At 38.9% G+C, this 21,728-nt stretch overlaps 1 protein-coding gene and 1 long non-coding RNA gene across 2 annotated transcripts; one reads left to right on the top strand and one right to left on the bottom strand.

Moving 5' to 3' along the window:
- Positions 1–351: 351 nt before the first annotated feature.
- Positions 352–15,739, top strand: LOC115565930 (calpain-1 catalytic subunit-like). The gene is made up of 22 exons (XM_030391601.1): positions 352–442; positions 1,718–1,972; positions 2,315–2,384; positions 2,626–2,744; positions 2,870–3,003; positions 3,111–3,285; positions 6,711–6,785; positions 6,883–6,968; positions 9,069–9,143; positions 9,494–9,654; positions 10,416–10,582; positions 10,940–10,951; positions 11,064–11,272; positions 11,463–11,508; positions 11,660–11,728; positions 12,914–12,971; positions 13,098–13,159; positions 13,376–13,444; positions 13,587–13,665; positions 14,552–14,668; positions 14,814–14,866; positions 15,155–15,739. Exons 2-22 carry the CDS (start codon positions 1,736–1,738, stop codon positions 15,179–15,181), a joined length of 2,100 nt encoding a protein of 699 aa, XP_030247461.1. The 5' UTR covers positions 352–442; positions 1,718–1,735; the 3' UTR covers positions 15,182–15,739.
- Positions 15,740–16,065: 326 nt separating this feature from the next.
- Positions 16,066–16,906, bottom strand: LOC115565933 (uncharacterized). Its single transcript, XR_003980926.1, has 3 exons — positions 16,835–16,906; positions 16,471–16,650; positions 16,066–16,136 (listed from the first exon to the last, which is right to left on the bottom strand). It is a non-coding gene; the product is annotated as an uncharacterized LOC115565933 (long non-coding RNA).
- Positions 16,907–21,728: the final 4,822 nt, after the last annotated feature.

Below are 21,728 nucleotides of genomic sequence, written 5' to 3' on the forward strand. Positions count from 1 at the left end.
TGAGATTGTTCAAGCATGTTTCAAGTTTCAAGGTGCATTTATTTGTCATCCTACAACACATGAGGTTGCACAATGAAATGCAAACCAAAGTCTGTTTATGCTAGACATGTTTTAAACATTTAAATTTGACATCATGGGATAATTTCCTTTATCAGTAGCGTCTAGTGGTAAGGCTGCAGGTAGCAACCAACTGAATTCATCTGGTGCGTGCTAAAACAAGAAAGACCGCTTTGGGCTGCTGTTAACACGCTTTGTCCTTAGATATTCTTTCTGTTTGGTGTTTTTCAAATCACAGGCTTTCTCAGGTAGAGTTTAAAAAGGGACAATCCCATGTTGACAGTTTTAGCCTAAGGCAGCTGCAGCTATTATAAAAGAGCTGGAGCCTTTTTCATATAGTTGCTGACCCGACCAGGCTGAACAGCTTCTCGCTCTGACTGGTTAGGTAAGATTCATTCTCTTCATATCCAAATCTAAGAGAAAGTTGATTCACACTTTAACTTAGTTTAACAACTTGTTGTCTAAGCAAAGCTGTAGGTCAAGTTTCTATCGTGGTACTATTTTTGCACTTGACACTTTGAAAATCACTGTTAGTGCAATCTTACGTAACACTCACAGATTGACTAAAAAGTGGAGCAGTCACAGGTGTGGGGGACCTGAATTTGGAAAATAAAAGCCTCAGTGTTGCATGTGTTTTACCATTCCTGAGGCATCTAGACACCATGAATGGATCTGGGACTAGGTGCATGTCATAACTTAGAAATGCAGTCTGTCATGTGAGGCTAATGTCTCTTATAGCGAAGTTAAGACACTCTGCCACTGTGTCATTATCAGTGAAAACAATATATGGTTGTACTGTCAACATCGTCAAGATTTTCATGCAAAGGCTATTTTTTTTGTTGTCTTATAACTGTGGTTATATCTGCTGTTTGGACATGTCACCAAAAAGCCCATATAATGGCAACTGGCAATGAAGCTGAAGTAGCAGCTGATGAGGTGCTGATGAGGGTTGCTGTTCACAGAAAAAAATCACAGAATGATTGTGTCGCTCACTAAACCTGCACAAAGAAGAAAAAAAGAAGCTGTGCAGGCCAATTCTCAATGCATCCAGAAAGGGTTACAGACCCATTTAACTGAATTGCTGAGGAAATAGTGTTGCATCGCTCAAAAATGGTCCCTTTTCTAAGCATAAGCCCAGTAAATAGCTGAAGGGGTCTAATCGCAAAGGTCATTTCAAATTTGTCATCTTCATTGGTCAGTAATATAATTGTTCCCTCTTGCAGTATGTTAAGATATAAGCTACACACTATAATGCCAGTTAGCTGCAATGTTTCTTAAATGTTTTACTTTACGCACATTTAGTTAAGCAATAATACTAACCTTATCTGCCACTTTACCAAACAGAGTTCAGAAAAAGACTTATGTGAACCAGTTCTGTTGTTCCTCTGAATGCTCTTTCCAGTACGCAAGCACTTTGCAATAGAGAGCTGTAGGGATGATTTTTATAGGCTAATCCAGATGTTAGAATCTCCCCGATTCTTTCAGCAAAAAAGCCTATGGGATTTTGGATTGTCAAACATGATAGTTTGTGATATTTACCCATTTGTCAAGCATTGTACAGCATGAAATGAAGCTAGTCATTCTTATTCCATTCTTTTTAAAGTTCCCCCTGCCACTGCAGTCTGTAGTATTTGTTCATGATTTCTTGTCTCCTGCACAGAATTCAAACACAGCTGAAATGGCTACACCAGGTGTGTGCATGAAAATCATTAATGCACGACACAACAAAGATGGTTTGGGAACTCTCTCCAACCCTGAGAATTTCCTCAACCAAGACTACCAGCTACTGAAACAATACTGTAACATCAATCGGGTAAGGTACGTCGACGATATGTTCCCCCCTGACACGAGGTCCATCGGCAAAGACATACTGAGCCCTTCTGATCTAGCCGCAGTGAAGTGGGAGAGACCATCGGTGAGTGTTTTAGTGGCTGAAAAGATGTGATTCCATCACACTAAATGTGATGGTTAAACAAGCATGTAAGACAAACAAAAAGCCCTGTTTTTCAGAAAGATGTATAAAGTCACAAAGCATTGTGTTGATTTCCTGTTATATTGGCAGTACTACAAATCCTGTTACATCCCTCTAAAGGTATTGCTATATGTATTGTATTCTCAAGGATAAACATCAAAGGCCAAACACAAACCTGACAAAGTTACATATTAGGCCTACTTCCTACTTATATTGTCAAATGACATTTAGACTAATATAAAACCTATAACCTGTTTTGTGTTGTCAACAATTCCCCTGTTTCAGAAAATGGTTTCCAATCCATCTTTTGTTGTTGATGGGGTCTCCAGATTTGACTTTGGTCAAGGCATGGTTGGTAAGGGAAATACTTTATTCATTTTAATCTGTACAGTACAGAGGTTCCCAGCTTTGTCATTTTGAGCTGCGAGTGCTGTCAATGGGCAGAGAGTTTAGACAAAAGTGTAGTTAAAGCTACATGTCAGGAGATTTCTGCCAATTGTACCAATGTTTATTCTTTCTCAGCTGTGTTAGTATAGTTTGTAATCTAGAATCTTCAGTGCAGATTTTACTTGTAAAGCCCCTTCCTGCCACCTCAGGAAACTGCTGGTTTCTTGCGTCAATCGGAGCTCTGACATTCCAGGATTTCATCCTTAATCAAGTTGTGCCTCTTGGGCAAAATTATGATGTGGACTACTGCGGGCTGTTTCACTTCAGGGTAAACCCCTAATCATTGCCAAAATATTTTATTTTTTTAATATTTTAAAAGTCGGTCCTGCTGAATTGTTCATATTTAATGTTGCTATAGATCTCTTCCTATTCTCTTCCTTCTTAAAAACTCAGTTCTGGAGATTTGGAAGGTGGGTAGATGTGGTAATTGATGACAAGCTACCGACAATCAATGGGAGACTGATCTTCGTTCACTCCAAAGACCCAAATGAGTTCTGGCCTGCTTTGCTGGAGAAGGCTTATGCTAAGTATGGAAAAAAAAAACACTGTATTGTTTCTCAATTATTATATTTATTTTCTCAGAGTGACATTTGTCTTATTTCTTTGTTAGTAATTTCACAACTATTTGTGTCAGGGTGTGTGGTTCCTACTCAGACATGAATTCTGGAACTCCTTCCGAGGCCTTGGTAGACTTCACAGGTGGTGTTCACATCTGTATCAACCTGTCAGACCCTCCTCCAAACCTCTGGGAACTGATGTGCAGAGCTGGCAAATCTAAGTCATTGATAGGCTGTGGTACACCTCAAGGGGTAAGCACATACTAGCTGGTTCTCTTTGTTTTTATAAAATTGTACTGTAATTTTCATTTGTCATAGGATTAACATTTTGATTGTATGGTTCATTACATTAGGTGTGTGAATAAGTCATTTTTTCTTATGTGGAATGGAGAGGTGCCAGGATGTCAGGCTGCCAATGCTCAATAACTCAGGAATACAGACAAACAGAACATTTGAATACTTCAGCAAGCTTTTTTTTCATGGTCAACAAAGGACTGTTGTTGTTTTCCTCTCGACCTATCTACATTAAATAACAAAAAGTTAAAATGGCATGTAATGGCTTCCAAATATTCTCTTATAGAACTTTAATTTATTATCTATAGGTCTACTGGGAAGTGAGGAAAACAAATATATGTGTGGAAATATACATGTATCACTCAGGAAATTAACTTCTATGTTGTGCACAGGTATGGTGGCAACATCAAGAAATAGCTATGTATAATGCAGATTACTGAGCATGCCTGAAAGCTTTAGACTCATGAGTTGCTGTGTCTCAGAATGTACCATAGACATAAAGATGGAGGACTTTTCTCCAATTTATCCTACTGTAAAAAAATTAAGTCAAAATATTATACAGGTGTTGCCATCTTGTACTGGTGATGCAATTTGGATCTAGAGTCTCTATAGTAGTCACAGTCATTTTAGGCCAGTCTTGCCATTTGGCAGCCATCTTCGCCTGTCCTGATGACTTTTCATTAAGGGCAGTCACACTGATCAGCCACCAATCTTTATTAACTGATAACAGTTCATACTAAAATGTCTTACTAGCTTACCTCCTGCCAAAATCAGTATGGATTTTCAGTGCCCTCTTGGTTCAACCAGTGCAACATATAAGCAAGGTACTACCAATATGCTGTTTGTGACTGAGGGGGTAGATCGACCTGTACTGTGGAACCATTTTCATAATGGTAGGGTTCTCATGCTAAGTTGCCAGCCAGTGATTATAAGTAGCGCTGACACAGCACTGTGGAGAGAGATAACTATGGTAACAGCAGAAGAAGACGCACTCCGTTGGAGTCAGAAGTAGTCTATTCAATTTATCATTTGGGATTGTCTGTTTGTGACAAGTGTTTCTGTCGTCCTGCGTGGCAGGCCAAAGCTCCACTGTTTGTTTCAAGACTTACAGCATGAGAGCTAACAGCAACCAGAGCTAACAGCTGACTAAGCTCAAGGCTTACAGCGGAGGCAAACAGCAGGACTGAGAGTTTCTGTTCAGAGGAACATAAAGTGTTCACAATCAACAGTGAACTGCAGGTTAATGTGGCAACACAACAACTTAACACTAAGTAAATGTACTGATGTAGACTACTTTTGCGTCTTACAGTTGACTTCTTCCTCAATGTTGAGGTTTCTGTCTTCTTCAGTGTGTACTTTACGGTCCAAGAAGGGCAGATTGTCTCCTCTGACATCTTTCCGTGTGATCTTGATATTGTTTTCCACAGCATTTATGTGTTCTTTGAAGGCTTCAGCTTCCCTTGTTTTCACCCAGATGTTGTCCACATACCTGAACCAGTGGCTAGGGGCAGTTCCTGTAAAGGTTATCAAGGCTCTGTTCTAAACTTCTTCCATGTAGTGGTTGGCCACTACTGGGGACACTGGTGAGCCCATGGCACAGTCCAGGACAAAGCCATTGACAAGCCATTGTATTACCGACTATACCCCAGGAAGTCATCCCATGTATGGATTTCCTAAGATACACTATGAAGGAGAATCACTCAGACCCATCATCAGCAGCATCAACTCAGTTACCTATAAATTGCACTTAGCCAGTATCCCAGCTCCTCCTTGAGGTAACCCTCAATACCACATCAATACTCACAGGATTTTGCCAATAAGGGGATAGAAATAACACTGGATGCTTTCTTATGATGCCACATTACTTTTCACTTGCATTCCCACTTAATAAGTGGTAAATACGACAAAGAAGCGTCGGATGCAGAACAGCATTAACTTCACCCCAATACTGGCAAACCTCTACATGGAAGACATTGAGAGTAGAGCCTTGATTACCTTCACAGGAAATGCTCCTAGCCACTTCAGGTATGTGGATGACACCTGGGTCTAAATCAGAACAAGGGAAGTGGAAGCCCTCACAGAACATATAAATGCTGTGGACAATAACATCAAGTTTACACAGGAAGTTGTTAGAGGAGACTGCCCTTTTTTGGCTATACAGTACACACTGAAGAAGGCAAAAGCCTGAACAATGAGATGTTGAGAAAACCTACACACAGATCAATATTTGCTGTTTGAATTTCATCACCCATTGGAGCACAAGCTGGGGGTCATCGGAACCCTAAAACATGCTGAGACCATGTCCACAAAGACATAGGGGAAGGAGAAGGAACAAAAACCTGTGGCTACCAAAACTGAACCTTTGTCAAAACCTCTAAAAGATTCAGAGAATACAGAGAGGAGGAGATGGAAAAATGCAACAAAAATGTTTATCTGAGAAACTCTGGAGGATCTTCAATAAACATCATATCCTGGTTCACATCAAACCTACCAACACTCTCAGGCAGAAATGACACTAAGGACAAAACACCCAGGCTTAAGCAAAGTAATGTAGTTTATGCTGTTCAATGCAGCCAGGACTGCACAGATGTGTACATTGGGGAGACAAAACAACCCCTCCATAAACACATGGCACAACACAGGAGGGCCAACTCCTCAGATCAAGACCCTGCTGTCCACTTACAACTGAACAAGAAAAATAATTCCTTCGAGAACAACAATGTAAACATATTGGCCAGAGAAGACATATGGTTTGAGAGTTGAGTGAACAAATCCATGTATGTGAAACTGGAACTACAGAGGAGGTGGCCTGCAACATTACTTTCTACCCACCTACAATGCAGTACTGAGTTACCTCCCCAGACAGCTTAACAACTATTCACACCTGGGCTCACCTTGTCCTAACAACCCACATGAAGGCGCTTTGGGTAAACAACCCACAAGTGGCCCTAACAACTCTGAAATTCAGAGCTCACACATGTCCTAAACGACCCTGAAAGGACACTCCCACACAGAGTTTAAAACAACTCCCCTCCAATTGGTCAGAACTGAAGAAGCCTCTTGGGTGAGAGGTGAAACATCTTCAAGAAACTGAAACATGTCCAGTTGCCAATGATACAGCACTTAGAATTCCAATGACCTAGATGACTAAGAACCTTTATCAACATACATGCTTATGTAATATGGCTAGCTAACCAGATTACATTAACGCTACACAAGCCTGGATGACTCTTTTACAGCTACGTGTTTACATTTTTAAGGCTAGCATGGTTATCTAGTTAAATAATGCCGAAACTGTTAATGGTCCTTTATCACGTGTGTAAAGAAAAGCATGTTGTACACGACTATATGTAGTGATAACATGCGGTATCTATATCTTCTAGGAAACATCTGCGAACACTGTACTACCAAATGGATTGGTCCAAGGCCATGCCTACACCGTCACCGGTGTGAAAGAGGTGGAGGATTGCATTTGTTTAAAAGTAAGTATATAACCAAGTGTAGTTATTTTTATGGCAAATATTGATTTTATTTTCTCTGGTAACTGTTGAACAGGTGATTAGCCAAGGGCAAATAGTGAACCTGGTGCGTCTGTGGAACCCCTGGGGCCAAGGAGAGTGGAACGGAGACTGGAGTGATGGGTAAGAATGTTACTGTGACCATACTGTGACCAAGTTGAATTGTTTTGATATGCTTCGTAGAAGAAAAAACATTGAGATTATTATTTTATTACTATTTATTTAAAGATGTTCTTGCAAATCAAGTCTAAAGGCATTGAGGATATTTGGAACAGAGCCACAAGACTTACATTTATAACCTTTACATAAACTAGGTGAGCCAATCAAACTAAACACAATGGAAGCCGAGTTTTGACAGATATTAAATGTCAACTGTTGGCAGATTAGGTTATATAATGCCAGCTGTAATAAAAAGCAATGTCATTTAATTCATGTAAGTGAATGTCAAAATCTACTAGTACACTCCAACTGCTTAACTTAAGCAAAGTAAGCAATACTCAAAGTGTCCTAATCACTTGCTGAATCCCAGCAGTGGAAAGGAGCTAGTTATATACTGTGCTTACTTTTGTGGTACTTGTACATGAGTATTTTCCATTTTCTGTGACATTATCCAAAACAGTTCTGAGACAAATAGTGCTTTTTACTCCAATACATATATGTTACAACTTTAGATACTAGTTAGCTTGCAGATTTATTTGGACAGTTAATGAGCAGAAAAATTATAATGTATTATAGATTAAGATATTTGTCCCTGAAGGAAAAGTCACAAGCTACCCAAAGATGAACACAGCTTTACCAGCTTCAACGTTAAAAGGAGACATATTATGCTAATTGTTTCCATGTTCATACATTTATTTTTGGGTAATTTTATTTTTGGTTTTGGCGTAACAAGCTTGATCTTATGTTTATCTGACGGGTGTTGTAATCTAGTGTTTGCCCCAGCTCATCTGGGAGGCTGCTATTTTGGCTGGTACATCAGTTTTGTTAGTTTGGTTGTAAAGGGGTTTGGATGGTGTTCATTTATACATTTATCTTCCTTTAAACTGCAACTTGCTTGGTAGTTTTGTGTTGGACCTCTTTGGTGTACCTCCTGTAGGGGGTCGTGACAGTCACACTTACATATTTGACTGACAACTTTCAAGTTTTGTCATTTGAGGCTGTGCCCTTAAAACAAGTACAAAAGCATTGAGATTCCACTACAACAACATTGTGGTATTGCTACTTTTACCTAGGTAAAATATCTGACTACTTCTTCCACCTCTTCTAAGCCAACAGATATGATACAGTTATGTGTCCAGTTAATTTGGGTGTCTCATACAGTCATCCAATGTGTGCCTGATGGGCCAAAAAGTATACTCTTAAGAATAATCTTTAGGAATTTCTTCATTTCTTTTTATTTCTGCATAACATCGCCAAGCACACTGACGATGATTTGAACAGAACCCCTGAGATGTCTCTAGCTGTCTCAAGGCTTGGATGTTTTTTTTACCAATTCTATTTGGTTGTTTCCCCTCTGGGCCAGTAAGGTTTTGATGAACAGCAAATGCAGCATGTTGACATTTAGTCAAACCTGTTGACCTTTTCCTTCAAAGCTAAACACACAATACCAGGATTTGAGCTTGTGCAACAGACTGTCCTACCTGTGTGCTCCTGGTCACATGCTTTTGCTCACGTTGAGCAAAACCATCACTTCAAGCTATGTTTTGTTTTGTTGTTTTGTTTTAACTTGAGTTAGAGCTAGCATTGTTTGTGAAGTCCTTTACATGGAAAAACTACTGTTGGCCACTGATTTTCTAATTCAGCAGATGGTATTGATGGTTTGTGGCTTAGAAGTGTGCCCCATTAACTCTTGACTATTTTGGGCAGACAAGTGTGACAGGTGAACCATTGCAAATCCTGGCACAGTGTAGTCTCTTCATTGGAAAAGTCAACATACATGATTTTCTGTCAACAAAGCTTAACTTGCAGAGATTAAAACCTGTCACAACCAGTTTATGAAAAAGTCTTGACAGTGAGAGACTTCTGAAGGTTTTGTTCAAAACATCCTGTGTGATCTTAGTACTGTCAAGCAAAAATACACCAAATATCATTGAGGAGTTTATCCTTCAAAAAGACACATATACATACGTTATGTGAATACCGGCAGTATGTGTTGTAACTTGTCTCTTGATGTTAAGAACAGTGTGTACAGTATTACCTCTCCTCTCCCTTCAATGGTTAAAGGTCGCCATTGTGGCAAACTGTTAGTCCTGAAGATCGCGAGATGTGCCTTTCTGTTTTTGATGATGGCGAGTATTGGTAAGCACGCTGAAATCTAAATTTGACAAATGTTGAGTTATATCTAAAAATATTTTGATAAAACCTCAGTTTTACATGCTTATACGTATAGTGTATTAAAAAAAGAAACATGTATGGACTATGTAGTCACCAAACAGTCTAATTGTATAGTATAATTGTACATTTTAATTTATTTCAATTTCTGTAACATTTGATTATGTAAATAAATAACTATGTTATAATGAGCATAATGCATAATGTCACTATATAATTATGCATTAAATTGGCAAACCTAAACTCATCGATGCAGAATTACGAGTCAATCTCATACTTATCAACAATGTGTCTGAATTAATTTCTGATGCAAACAGGATGCCCCTGAAAGCCTTCTGTGAGTTCTATTCAGATCTCGACATATGCTGCCTGTGTCCTGACTTCCTGGATGGAAGCTCTTCGTGCCATTGGAAGACCTCCTTCTATGAGGGCAGATGGGTGGCTGGAACCACTGCTGGAGGATGCATGAATAATAGAGGTACTTTCAGGATATCTTGGCTCTCACAGGCAGTATATGGAGAGTTGAGGGTGACAATTTGAGACTTAACAGTTTACAATGTTTATTACCTTTTATTTTCTATTTTATGAATATAAGTGCAATGCAAATTTAATGACTCAACAACCTCTCTATTCAATAGCCAGATACGTAAAGAAAATACACACTGTGTTTCTATTATTGATGATGGAAAAAGGAAGGAATGGAATTTTTGATAAACTGGTGACATCTCTTAAAGGAGACTTATTAGGCTCATTTCATTATGAGGTTCCTAATTTTATTTTGGGAATAGGTTTGCACACTTTAGTGCTCAAAAAGCACATTAAGTTACTCATACTGTACAGTGTTGCAGCACTGTAGTCCCCCTCTGTCGGAAATGCTCCTGTCTCTTTAAGGTCATGTTGATGTCACAGAATTAAAGGCGTCACTACTAATGAAGCGTTTCAGGCACTTCAAGAGCCGTGTTTTCTGTGCAGAGAGGAACTCCTGTTGGTGCGGACTATGGGCGTTTTACTTTCAAGACCTTTTGAAAGCACAAGAACCTATATGACACACTTAAGTAAAGGAAAAACACAAAAAGCACAACAGGTCTCCTTTATATATCTACAGTTATTCTAATCCTCACACCAGGTTCCATAAACAAAGAGTGCAATATTTGCAGATGATGGATGAACCTCTTGCTGGATTGTTTTTGTATTCTTCAGATAAAATCATTGAATGCAAAATTGTTTTTTTCCTTCCAGACAGCTTCTGGACTAATCCACAGTTTCGGGTCAAGATTGACAAATTACTCAGTGACTGTTCTGCGGGACCAGATGAAAAAAACATGCTTGTGTCTCTCATGCAAAAGCCAGACAAGAGGAACAGACGCCTAGTCAAAAATCTCCACATTGGATTCTCTGTATTTGAGGTAAGTATTGCCTTTTACTGTTTCTGTGACAGTGTTAGGATCATTATTGGCATGTCATGCAAGGATATGGGAAAGTTTTGATGTTTTGTGGCTCATATCAGTTAACAAATTGCACCAGAACCACATTAACATATAGAAAAAGTTCTTCTAGTAATTTTAAATTCAGTTTATCCCTAGTCTCAAGAATTGTCTTACTTTTACATGAGGACTTGAACACTCAAGTTTCAGTAAATGATACATACATGATAAATATAAGTAAATAAGTGAAATAATAGATTCCATTATTTTATTTGCATTGTTTTCATGTTGTCACGATTTCACTAATTCTGTTTTCTCTCACCATGAATTTCTTTCAAGGTGACTGCAGACGTGAGTAAAATTTTTAACCCAAACCTCACACAGTCATTGCTTCCTCTGCACACCATGAAGAATGATATAAACTGCACAGAAATTAATCATCTATTTATTATCGGTATAACAGTACCAGGCACAGAGGGGAAAGTTCCCAGCCTCTTTCTTCAACACCCACGCACCTATTGCCCAAACTAAAGCTTACATGAACGCACGTGAGGTGATGGCGTTCCTCATGCTGAAGCCTGGTGAATACCTGATTGTGCCGTCAACCTTCAATGCCAATGAGACAGCCTCCTTCATCCTGACCATTCTCTCCAAGGCAGAGACCCACGTCCAGTAAGTCACATGCAACATACTAATAAGCCTTTAAGATCTAGTAACTGTAATGTCATTACCTAATTTCAAATTGTAATCCCTTATACTGCTCATTACTAAAATAAGTAATCACATTACTGTACTGTGTCCAGTTATTACTGCCCAACACTGTCTCCAACAGTGTACTGATGTCTAATGTCTTTTCTTCCAGTGAGAATTCTGGAGGCCATGACCACGAAGACATGGAAGTGGAACAGGTAAGCGACATTATAAAATACCTTGTTCATTTTGGTATTGCTTTTGTGTTACATGCCGTTTGCTATGTTGATTACATTGATATCATATGACACATACATATTGTCCAATGCATTAATTCATTTGAAGCTGAAAGCACTCACTCTTTTGCAGCCCACACCAGTCAAAAATGAAACAGATGACGACAATAAGAGAACCTTGTTCCGTCAATACTCTGATAAGGTAAATTATGTTACTGAAGTCGGTTCCAATCATGATGTGTCAGCTTGATGACATCACGAGCCAACAAATCTAAGGTGTCAAAAATGTACATCAAGCACCTCAACGTAACCTGACATTAACATAACCTGACAATAAAGCATTAGCTGAACATTTTGAAAAAGATGCTTATTCACTTTGCTGCAGTCTTCACTAGCATAGATTTCAGGAACAAGTATTGTTGTATTAACGCTTTGGTTTTTTGATTAAGTAGACATTACTGGTTAGTGAGCCTTAGAGGCACTGGTAGGACGATTTTCTTTGGTTTTGTTCCCCCTGCTTACTTACTTTGTGCTAAGTTCACTTCCTGCTGCCTGTAATTTAATATTTGGCAGCATTCAGATAATGAGAGTCTTATCGATCCCCTCATCGAGTTCTCCGCAAGAAGGCAAATAAGCATATTTGAAATAATTTCTTTTTCATCAATATATTACTGGATTTGGATGGGTCTTTAAAGCTGCTGTAAAGGCTGTCGTCATTTTAGCCACCCTTCTCTCTGTTTTGCAGTTGGCAATCCCCTCCCTCTTCTCTACCTCGCCACACTTGCTTGACTCCTTCCTTTTTTTTCCCCCGAGTGTTATTAATCTATAAGTGTGTTTGGTAGTATAAGCCATTACTGAGAGCGCTGGGCCTGGTATCTTACCATTGCTGTTAAACAGGAGGATCATGTTCCAGGCAGAAAGGACCACCTCTTTATTGAGTTTTGTCCTGATTGGATAAAGTGGGCAGGGATAGCAGAAAAAGTTTTTTTTTCTTTTACTTCATGAGCTGGGGGAGGAGGGACATGGGTTACTGACCAAACACTCAACGGTAATGTGTTGGAATACAGAGCTATTTAACAATTTAAATTATGATGTAAAACTTACAGCCCTTTAATACTGAAACATTCATGTTTGTTCTGTATTTTCTTTTTGAGCTGAGTCATTGTCATGTTTTTTGATGCTGTTTGACTTTTCTTTACTGCTTACTACTACTTTTGGACAGGGATTTTAAATGTTGGCAGAGAAACATGTTTTAGAGTATTTTAACTACATTTGTGACTCCAATCAAACCCATAAGGTATAACAGGCTATTACTTATTATTTAATATAAAGGTAACCATTATTATGACTACCACCATGTGAGCCAAACGTAAGTCTTGTTTTCCAGTACGAAGAAGTGGATGCTGAGCAGCTCCAGAAGCTTCTAAATGAGCGAATCCTGAAAGGTTTGACAGCTTATGAGATAAAACAAAAAAAAAATATTCAGATATAATGACATTGTGAAGCACTACTATGTTACTGGCTTTAGGGCAAATAAAGTGTCCTGCATTTTTTCTTCTATGTTTATTCAGGAGACCTGAAATCTGGAGGCTTCAGCACTGATGCCTGTCGCAGCATGGTTGCTCTGATGGATGTATCCTCCTGTGTTACACATTGTGAAATAGTGTCCTAGAAATTTGGTCCAACTCAACTGCTTAACATCATTCATGGGGGAATTTCTCACAGTCTGTAATTACATGAAACTAATAAATATTGTACATGCCAACACCTGCCTGGCAGGATTAGATTTAAAGGTCAAACCAAGACATGAAACAACATGAACTGCCTAACTACCTTAATGTTAGGTAAGACATCAATTACTGGCAAACTGAACGGTGAAGAATTTGTTCGACTGTGGAAGAAAATCGTCGTGTACAAGGTAAAAGGAACCAAGTGATTTTCAAATTAAAACAACGTAGACTGATGGTTTCTTGATAATTCCAGACTGTAATGCAGGGGTAGAGTATAACCTATGCTGTGTTGAGCTCAGAGTTTGACATAAGCTGTCTTCTCTTTAACAGGACATTTTCTTCCGCACTGATGTTTCCCAAACAGGAACACTGTCACTGAGCGAGCTCAGGAACGCAATCATGGCTTCAGGTATACCATTAACCACTTCTTAGTGAACACTCTGAGGAAAAATAGTAAATGAGACATATTACATCCTTTTTCCAAGTTCATCATTTTTTTGGTTTACTTCTAAAACTCAACTGTTTTCTGCAGTACTGTATTCCCCCTCTTCCTAAAACACTTAGCTCCTGTCTCTTTAAGGCCCCTTTCTGAATACCCAATCTGCTCTGATTGGACATTTCACACAAACCTGAGACAAAAAGAACAGAGCTGCTGTTTGACATGGTGACAGAGTGGGATGTCACAAAGTCACAGTTAAAGGGGGTACTACTAATGACGCATTTCAAGCACTTCAGGAGCAGTTAGTTCTGTTAGAAAGAGGAGCATCAATTAGTGCAGAGTTTGTGCTTTTATAACACCTTTTATAACATACTGAAGGAAAGGAAAAAAATGAGAAAGCATAATATGTCTCATTAAAACACTGTTTTATAATTGATCGTTTTTAAAGTTTTTCATGCGAAACAATGCTATTCGGTTGTTTGAGTCCTCATAATGTACCAAAACAATGTTGTCAAAAGTCAAAATTGTGCACTTAACTCCTACAACAGAGGCGTCGTAAGATGATTAGAGGTCAAATTCTGACTACAGAAATTCATCTACATATTTTTGACTTTTCTCAGGTCTTAATAATCCCTTTGTTCCCAAGCAGCCATGTCGACTTTGTTATAGTATGAGAAATACAGGTCGAACTCATGACATCAATGATGGGTCTGTTGTATTCTCGTATCATGGGAAAACCACGACAGTGTTTAATACAATCAAAAACGATCTGCAGATTCATGAATAATGAAAACAAGTTATTTGTAGTCTTGATATATAAATCCACTTAAACTTTTGAATGATGTATGTTGGTCAGGAAAGAGGGTCAGCGATGATATGCTGAATCTGATGGCTCTGCGCTACGGCTCCTCTTCTGGACAAATAACGCTGGAGAGCTTCATCAGTCTCGTCCTTCGCTTCGACTGCATCAACAGTAAGTAAATCTGAGCAGCTGGTAATATACTGTAACTTGTTGGTGTCTCTGTGTTCATCCTTAGAGTGTAATACAAATTAAATCATGTTTACCATGAAAGAAAGTGCTGGAGTAATAAGAATATACTGCATGTCTTTCTCAATAGAAATCTTCAGCCAGTTGTCTGATGGAATGACCATGACTCTTCGTGAATCAGAGGTAATGCATTCTTTTCAAGTGTTACATTTCTTGAAATTTCCAGGTAGTTTAAGGTTTTAACTTTTGACAACCTGCACAGCTGCTGATTTAATACAGAGGGAAATATCTCATTTGCAATTGTACTTTGAAGCGAAAACCTTTTTATATATACCATTCCCCCAGTGTGTTTTTCTAGAAAGTATAACAAGCATGTACCACACTTAGTTTTTTTTTTTCTAGTTTTCACACTGAAGTTTTTATCCAGTGCTACATGTGCATTGATATAATCTATCCCCCTCTAATTTGCAGTGGGTGTACCTTTCGATGTACACCTAACCTGACAGAGAAGATCAACTGCAGGCTTTTATCTGGAATGACAGCAACAAATGATGTGAAAGAAAATAAACAAAAAATCTTTTTTTTTTGCAAATGAGCTTAATCAAGGTATGAAACAACAAGGCATTTACTTTAACGTTTTCTAATGTAAGGGGTGTAACAAAAACTGTGTCCTCTCTATTTTTGTCCTCTGTCAGACTCTTTCCCACTTTTTTTTTCACCACAGTAGAGTGGGACAACAAACAAGATGAATCTGCACAGCCATTGAAGTCAGGACAGGCAATTGGCAACTTTGGCGAAAATGTAGATAGCAATGTTGGCATGCTTTCATGCCAAACTGAGATGGTGACCATGGTAAACATTATACAAGCTAAATATCACCTGTTCTAAGTAAAACCCTCCTCTGCTGTTAGCATGGCTGTAGAGTTTTGCTAAGTTTTTAAACTAGTGTCTTGGATGGGATACTTTTGCGTTTTTTGTGGGTTATTCCACGTTCTTTCCTTTTTATCGTTTTAATCACGTTGTACTTTGCAATAATAAAGACATTATCCAAACAGTTTTCAGTGTATTTGAATATTTTTTCATCCCCTTTAAATACCTTGCAGTTATCTTGAAATGTGGCTTGACATTGTCTTTGTGACATGGGTTTTCAAATAAAACATGAATTGCGCTCAAATCATGCTTTTAGAAGTTTATATTTTTCTGTCTATTTTCTAGGTCATCATTAAAACAAACTTAAAAGACAATGACTTACCGTATGTTTTTATACTCAGAAACGTGTAAAGGCATATCCAGATCCTCCAGTCCAAACTTAACAAGCAAGACAACATTTCTGTTCATCTTTTTTAATACACAGTGTGTTACTTTGGAGACAAGAAAAGGGTGTGGCGTTGGATTTGATTACAGGAGGTAAAATCCATAAAAATCATAACATGCTGAATTTCTTTAAAATTCGCTGTAAGAGACAGAAACACAAGTATAGGAAATGTATTAGTATGCATTATTAATTTAAGGAATAGCAATACAGTGTAAATTATAATAGTAAACACATTCAAGGGATTATAATACTGTATATTATATAATATATATACTGTCTTGATTTTCGTAATGATTTAACACATTTTTTTTCTCTAACTGGGCCTTGTCTAATGCTCTTGTTTTTTGCGCTTCTCCGCTCTGCTTCCTGCTCCACTGGTTTAGCTGAGATCCCTCCATGTTGCCACCAGACAACTCTGCCTGCTCTCTTTGTCAGCTCCCTCAAAGGAGTCTGTTAAAAAAAGAATAAATACCTTAAACCGGATTTCCAGCCTCTGGCCTCTGCATTTTGGGTCCAAACAAATCCCCACCGTAATGGAATCTTACTCTCAAGATTGATTATGTTGCTCAAGTCACAAATGTATTTAGGACGATTGTTGTAGTAGAATGGACAGAAACATGGATCTTGTCCTTCCCATCACTTTTGGTATTAGCTAGAAATAAAAAAAAATACACTGAAGCAGAATGGTATGATTTTCTCTGATATATTGTATGATTCTGTAATTCTTCACATGGTTGAAAAATAGATTTAAAAATCTTAAATTATTTTGTACCCCCTTCTGTATCATCTAAGAATAGCATATAAACTGGTGCTGTAAATTAGTTGTCGTTGCTCACCTTGTGTTGTTGCTGCTGAAGATGGGTGGCATTTGAGCATCTTGCGTTTTCTGCAGATTAGATTTAAAGGAGAACTTCGGTCGATTTAAACAAGCAGCTTCATTGATCAAGCTACCCTTGACTTGCCAGTACCGAAGACGGGAAAACATTTGGTCCAGCCATTACAGAGCTTCGTGAACGGAGATTTAGCATTGAACGCTAACAGCATGGGGTCAGAACTTTACACTGTGTTTTAAGCATCTTAACATGCTCCACATCTCACACCAAAAGTTATGCAACATCAGCTGACACCTTAGCACACAGCACTGTAGCGTGTATGACTCAAACTGAATAAAAAAGTAGTTAAAACAGTGTGTTTGTGCAAGGAGCTACTTACCTGTTTGTTGACATCGGCGTCTTCCGGTAGCCAGACCAAACTAGTCAATCCGTCGAGCGTGCACTTACTCCCTCACTGGCGGAGACGGAAACGTAATCCAGCATTTTCATGTTTATGTTCATAATGTACATGTCCATGTTACAGCCTGTCATGAGCCATGAGCCTTACAATAGCCTGTTAAGCCTGTTAAGTGCACACTTGGTGGATATGCTAGTTTGGTCTAGCTACCGGAACACACGGATGTCAACAAACAGGTAAGTAGCTGCTTGCACAAACACACTATTTTAACTACTTTCTTTATTCATTTTGAGTCATACACGCTACAGTGCTGTGTGCTAAGGTGTCTGCTGATGTTGCATAACTTTTGGTGTGAGATGTGGAGCATGTTAAGACGCTTAAAACACAGTGTAAAGTTCTGACCCCATGCTGTTAGCGTTCAATGCTACATCTCCGTTCATGGAGCTCTGTAATGGCGGGACCAAATTTGTTCGCGTCTTCGATACTGGCAAGTCAAGGGTAGCTTGAGCAATGAAGCTGCATGTTTAAATCGACCGAAGTTCTCCTTTAATCTAGTTAGAGAATGCATTGTAAAATGTATAAACTCCCAGCAGTGTTACTTTATCTGCTGTAAAACCATTTGCTGATACTTTCTGTTTAGAGTAAAAGCTAGCAGGTATATGTAAGCAGCAGTTTTCATTTGTTATTATTAGTCCTGTTGACTTGGCCACGACTTTTCATACTGTAAGCCCATGCACAGTACTGTTCAACAACTGAAGCAAACATTTTAACTCAACTTTGGGTGGAACAAATTTGTTTCTTAAATTGTGTCTTCCTTTACACAAAAATGAATGCAATCAAACACTGAAGCAGAATTGTATGATTTTTTTCAATATATTTTTCCATTATTCACATGGTTTAAAATCGATTTAATGTATTTTTTATTTGATACCCCCGTAAGGAATTAATCATCACTACATCATGTAAGTATGGTAGGTAAGTCAGTGAGTAGACTGGTACTGTAAATTAGTTGTAGTGTGTCACCTTGTCACCTTGTTTTGTTGCTGCTGCAGTGTCCAGGGGTGTGAACATTTGTGAAAATGCATTTTCTGAATCAACAGAAAAAAAAAGAAAACAAAATTCTCAATTGCCCTCATTTGTTCTGAACTGACTGCCATGCTTGGTGATGTTTGTACAGTCCCTTACTGTGTTGATATGTGGCAGTTTCATTTTAATTATTAAATAAGTTCAGATTTTTTTCATGTCTATATAATGAAATACTCAAATAGACACACAATGTCATGTTTTTCTTACTGTCATCCATGATGCCTGCTGCCAGAGATAAGCCAAGGGAAACAGGTAAGGCTGGTGCATTTGTGGAACCCTTTGGGAAATGGAGAGTGGAGATGAGACTGGAGTAATCAGTGAGAAAATCTCCCACATAGTCAAGGCTTTCAGGTTCTCTATCCAAGCCCATGTGATGCCCTAGGACAGATTTGTTCAACAAGCTTCCTCTATAGTAATATCAACTTACTTGGCACTTATTTGTTGTTGGCAGAAGGTCTGGGTTGGGATGAGGGATTGATGAATGGTAATGAATGTAGATGAACGGTGATGAATTGTGAATAATGGCGTGTGGAACATTATGCTAAACGAAAATATAAATCAAAACATTTCGATGCATGTACCAAAACAAAACGAATCAAAGGTGTTTTCTGGAACAAAATAAAGACCTTTTTTAACATACAACAAACAACTAAAGTTTCTTTTTATTATTTCGATTTCGTTCAAGCAGTAATGCAGCTAGTGTTCAGCAGTTGAAAAACAATTACTCCTTGGAGTCCCCTCATCACACACACCTGTGTGTCTCTTGTCTTAAATGACATGCGGTAAATGTGTCCTGCTCAATGTAAATGCAACGCATTGTAGTTCTTAATAAAAACACAAATGGCTCCTACACACAAAGTGATTGCTTCACAAATACATGGCTCTTATGTTTTGTTGTAGAAATACTAGATTATTTTCCATTGACAAAGTAATTGAAGATGTAGATATTGTCATACATAAAACACATTTCTTGAGGATGCATTTCACCACTTTTCAAATCTACTTTTTGTGAAAGCCAACAGGTTTCTACAGCCAAATGTCTTGCTTTTCTGAAATATGATCCTTTGGGTGGCATTTGCTGTACATGGGAATGTACATGAATGTACATACTGTACATGGGAATGTACAGTAAAAACCACTCAAAGGTGATTATGCAAAAGGTTATGTGAAGAAAGGATAATGGGAGCCTGCTCAAATCTCTGAAAATCACCCCCTGGTATTTTTAAACTGGTTTTGTATTGCCAGTGAAGCAAGCCACTGTAATGGCATGCCTTAAGGGCAGCTCGAAACATCAAACCACCTGTAATGTATTTGCATATGTGAGCATAAAGACAGGCCCTGTCTGTCAGCGCGTCACATGTTGTAACTTGTCTCCTCTCTTACTTAAATGTCAAACCATTTTCTAGGCCATCTCTGTGGAAAACTGTGAGTGCTTAAGATCAGGACATGTGCCTCTCAGTGGCTGATCACGGAGAGTTCTGGTTTTCTAATCGTCTGAATGTCTTCCATCCACGCTTTTCTGGCATTCTTCAACACTATAACTTAGGAACATAAGGGACGATTGTGACCCTTTATCACATTTGATACTGATTTGATGTCACTAATCTTGGGCTCGAATCTTGAAATTGCTGTGATTATAGAGATATTGTGTGCTGCTGGGTTGTGTGCATGTGTATGAAGCAACCCATTAACTCAAACACTAATAGACATACAGTAGTAGTCCGCCACTAGCTCATTGGTATTGCTGATATTGAGCTTCAGGTGAGGGAGCGTGTCAGAGGGAGGTGGCTTTATAGTTGTGACATCACAACCTTGCAGAAGCCCTGACAACGAAAGGCACTGCTCACTACAGGCTGTGTTATTCTCTGTGGAGTGTTTAAATACTTTCATAGTATTTATTTAGGACCAAGGCCTGCCTTATGATTGATTTAAGTGAAGTATGTTTTCAATTATAAATTGCATAATGTTTATGCAGTTGTCTTCTGAGTGTAAATCTGTTTATGTATTACTCATCCATCTGCCAGAACTCCTGTATAGGTGGACTGCTTTTTATAATATGTCACCTGTCATACTTCCTTTGGCCACTAGAGGTCCCTGACTAACAAAAGTAAATAGGTAATAAGCTGCTTTGCAAGCGCAGACAAAAAAAGGAAACAGACTCTTGGTAATAAATATGATGAAATAGAGGCACAAGGTGGTAACAAGCAACAGAAGTCAAACAAAATGATGTGTCAAATCTCCACTTACAGCGCAGGAGGTGGGAACAAAACAAGAATCAGAATGTGGGTGTGGGTGTGTCTGGGCTCTTTCTAAGTCCACAATCATCTCAACTGTTTTTAGAGCATTGAGCTAAGTTGTTATCGCTGCACCAAGTCACCAGATGGTCAGTCTCCCACCTGTAGGCTGACTCATCCCCATCTGAGATGAGCCCAATTATGGTGGTGTTGTCCAGAAACTTCAGAAGCTTGAAGAGCAGAGGAGAAAGAACACAGCCTTTGGGGGATCTGGTGCTGGAGGTCCGGGAGTCACAGTCATGGTTCCCCAGGTTCACGTGCTGCCTCCTGTCAGATAGGAAGTCTGTGATCTGCCTACAGGTGGAGACGGCCACGCTCAGCAGAGAGAGCCTGTCCTGTAGCAGAGATGTGCTGAAGCATGGATGATGGTGTTGAAAGCAGAGCTGAAGTCCACAAACAGGAACCTGGAGGTTGAAGTGGGGGGCCATGTTCATAGCATTGTCTACAGACCTGTGGCTCTCTAGGCAAACTTTAGACTGTTGACACTAGAAGGGGGCCGTAGGTTTATAGTTTGTAATTCCTGAGCCCACTTCAGACAGTGTGACAATGCATCATTAACTTTAACATACTGCGACCTATCAGATAGGTATGAAGACATCCATGCCAGTGTTCTAGATGCAAAAATTAAATCTGGAAAGTTTTAATTAGAACGTTGTGATTTACTTTATCAAAAGCTTTGTGCAAATCTGAGAATACACCACCAACCACCCCTCTTTTGTCTAGCTAAGATTTTATTTACTCTAGTAGATGTAGTGTAGTTGTTTCGATGGAGTGATTGGGTTGAAGGCCAAACTGCATTGGATGTAAGCCAAAATTGTCAGTTGTCAGTTGGCAACCTTTTCAGCACCTTTGATTAATACTACTATATAATAAAAGGTCTATAATTGCTTGCTTCATGATGGTCTCCAGACTTATAGATAGGAGCTTCTTGGTGGTGTCGAGGGTTTCAATGGGGATGAGCGTCTGTTCAACCAGGGAGGAGTCAATGAAATCAATGGAGTAGGCTGCTGCTGACTGAGAACCCTGGCATGGTAAGGAGAATAACCTACCTGCTGCCTCATGTTTTCCCACGCGGATGCCTTGAGCGTTTAGAGCCTGGTTGAAGGATTCTGGATCCGCT

This window comes from Sparus aurata, chromosome 16 (assembly GCF_900880675.1).
Source record: "Sparus aurata chromosome 16, fSpaAur1.1, whole genome shotgun sequence".
In the NCBI taxonomy this organism is placed as follows: Eukaryota; Metazoa; Chordata; class Actinopteri; order Spariformes; family Sparidae; genus Sparus; species Sparus aurata.

Bases quoted from the DNA above. Each gene is read 5' to 3' on its own strand.
- LOC115565930 (XM_030391601.1), top strand. From the start codon at position 1,736: ATGGCTACACCAGGTGTGTGCATGAAAATCATTAATGCACGACACAAC. The intron at 6,969-9,068 runs GTAAGAATGTTA...CAATGGTTAAAG, and splicing joins AACGGAGACTGGAGTGATGG to GTCGCCATTGTGGCAAACTG. The intron at 11,729-12,913 runs GTAAATTATGTT...CTTGTTTTCCAG, and splicing joins TCCGTCAATACTCTGATAAG to TACGAAGAAGTGGATGCTGA.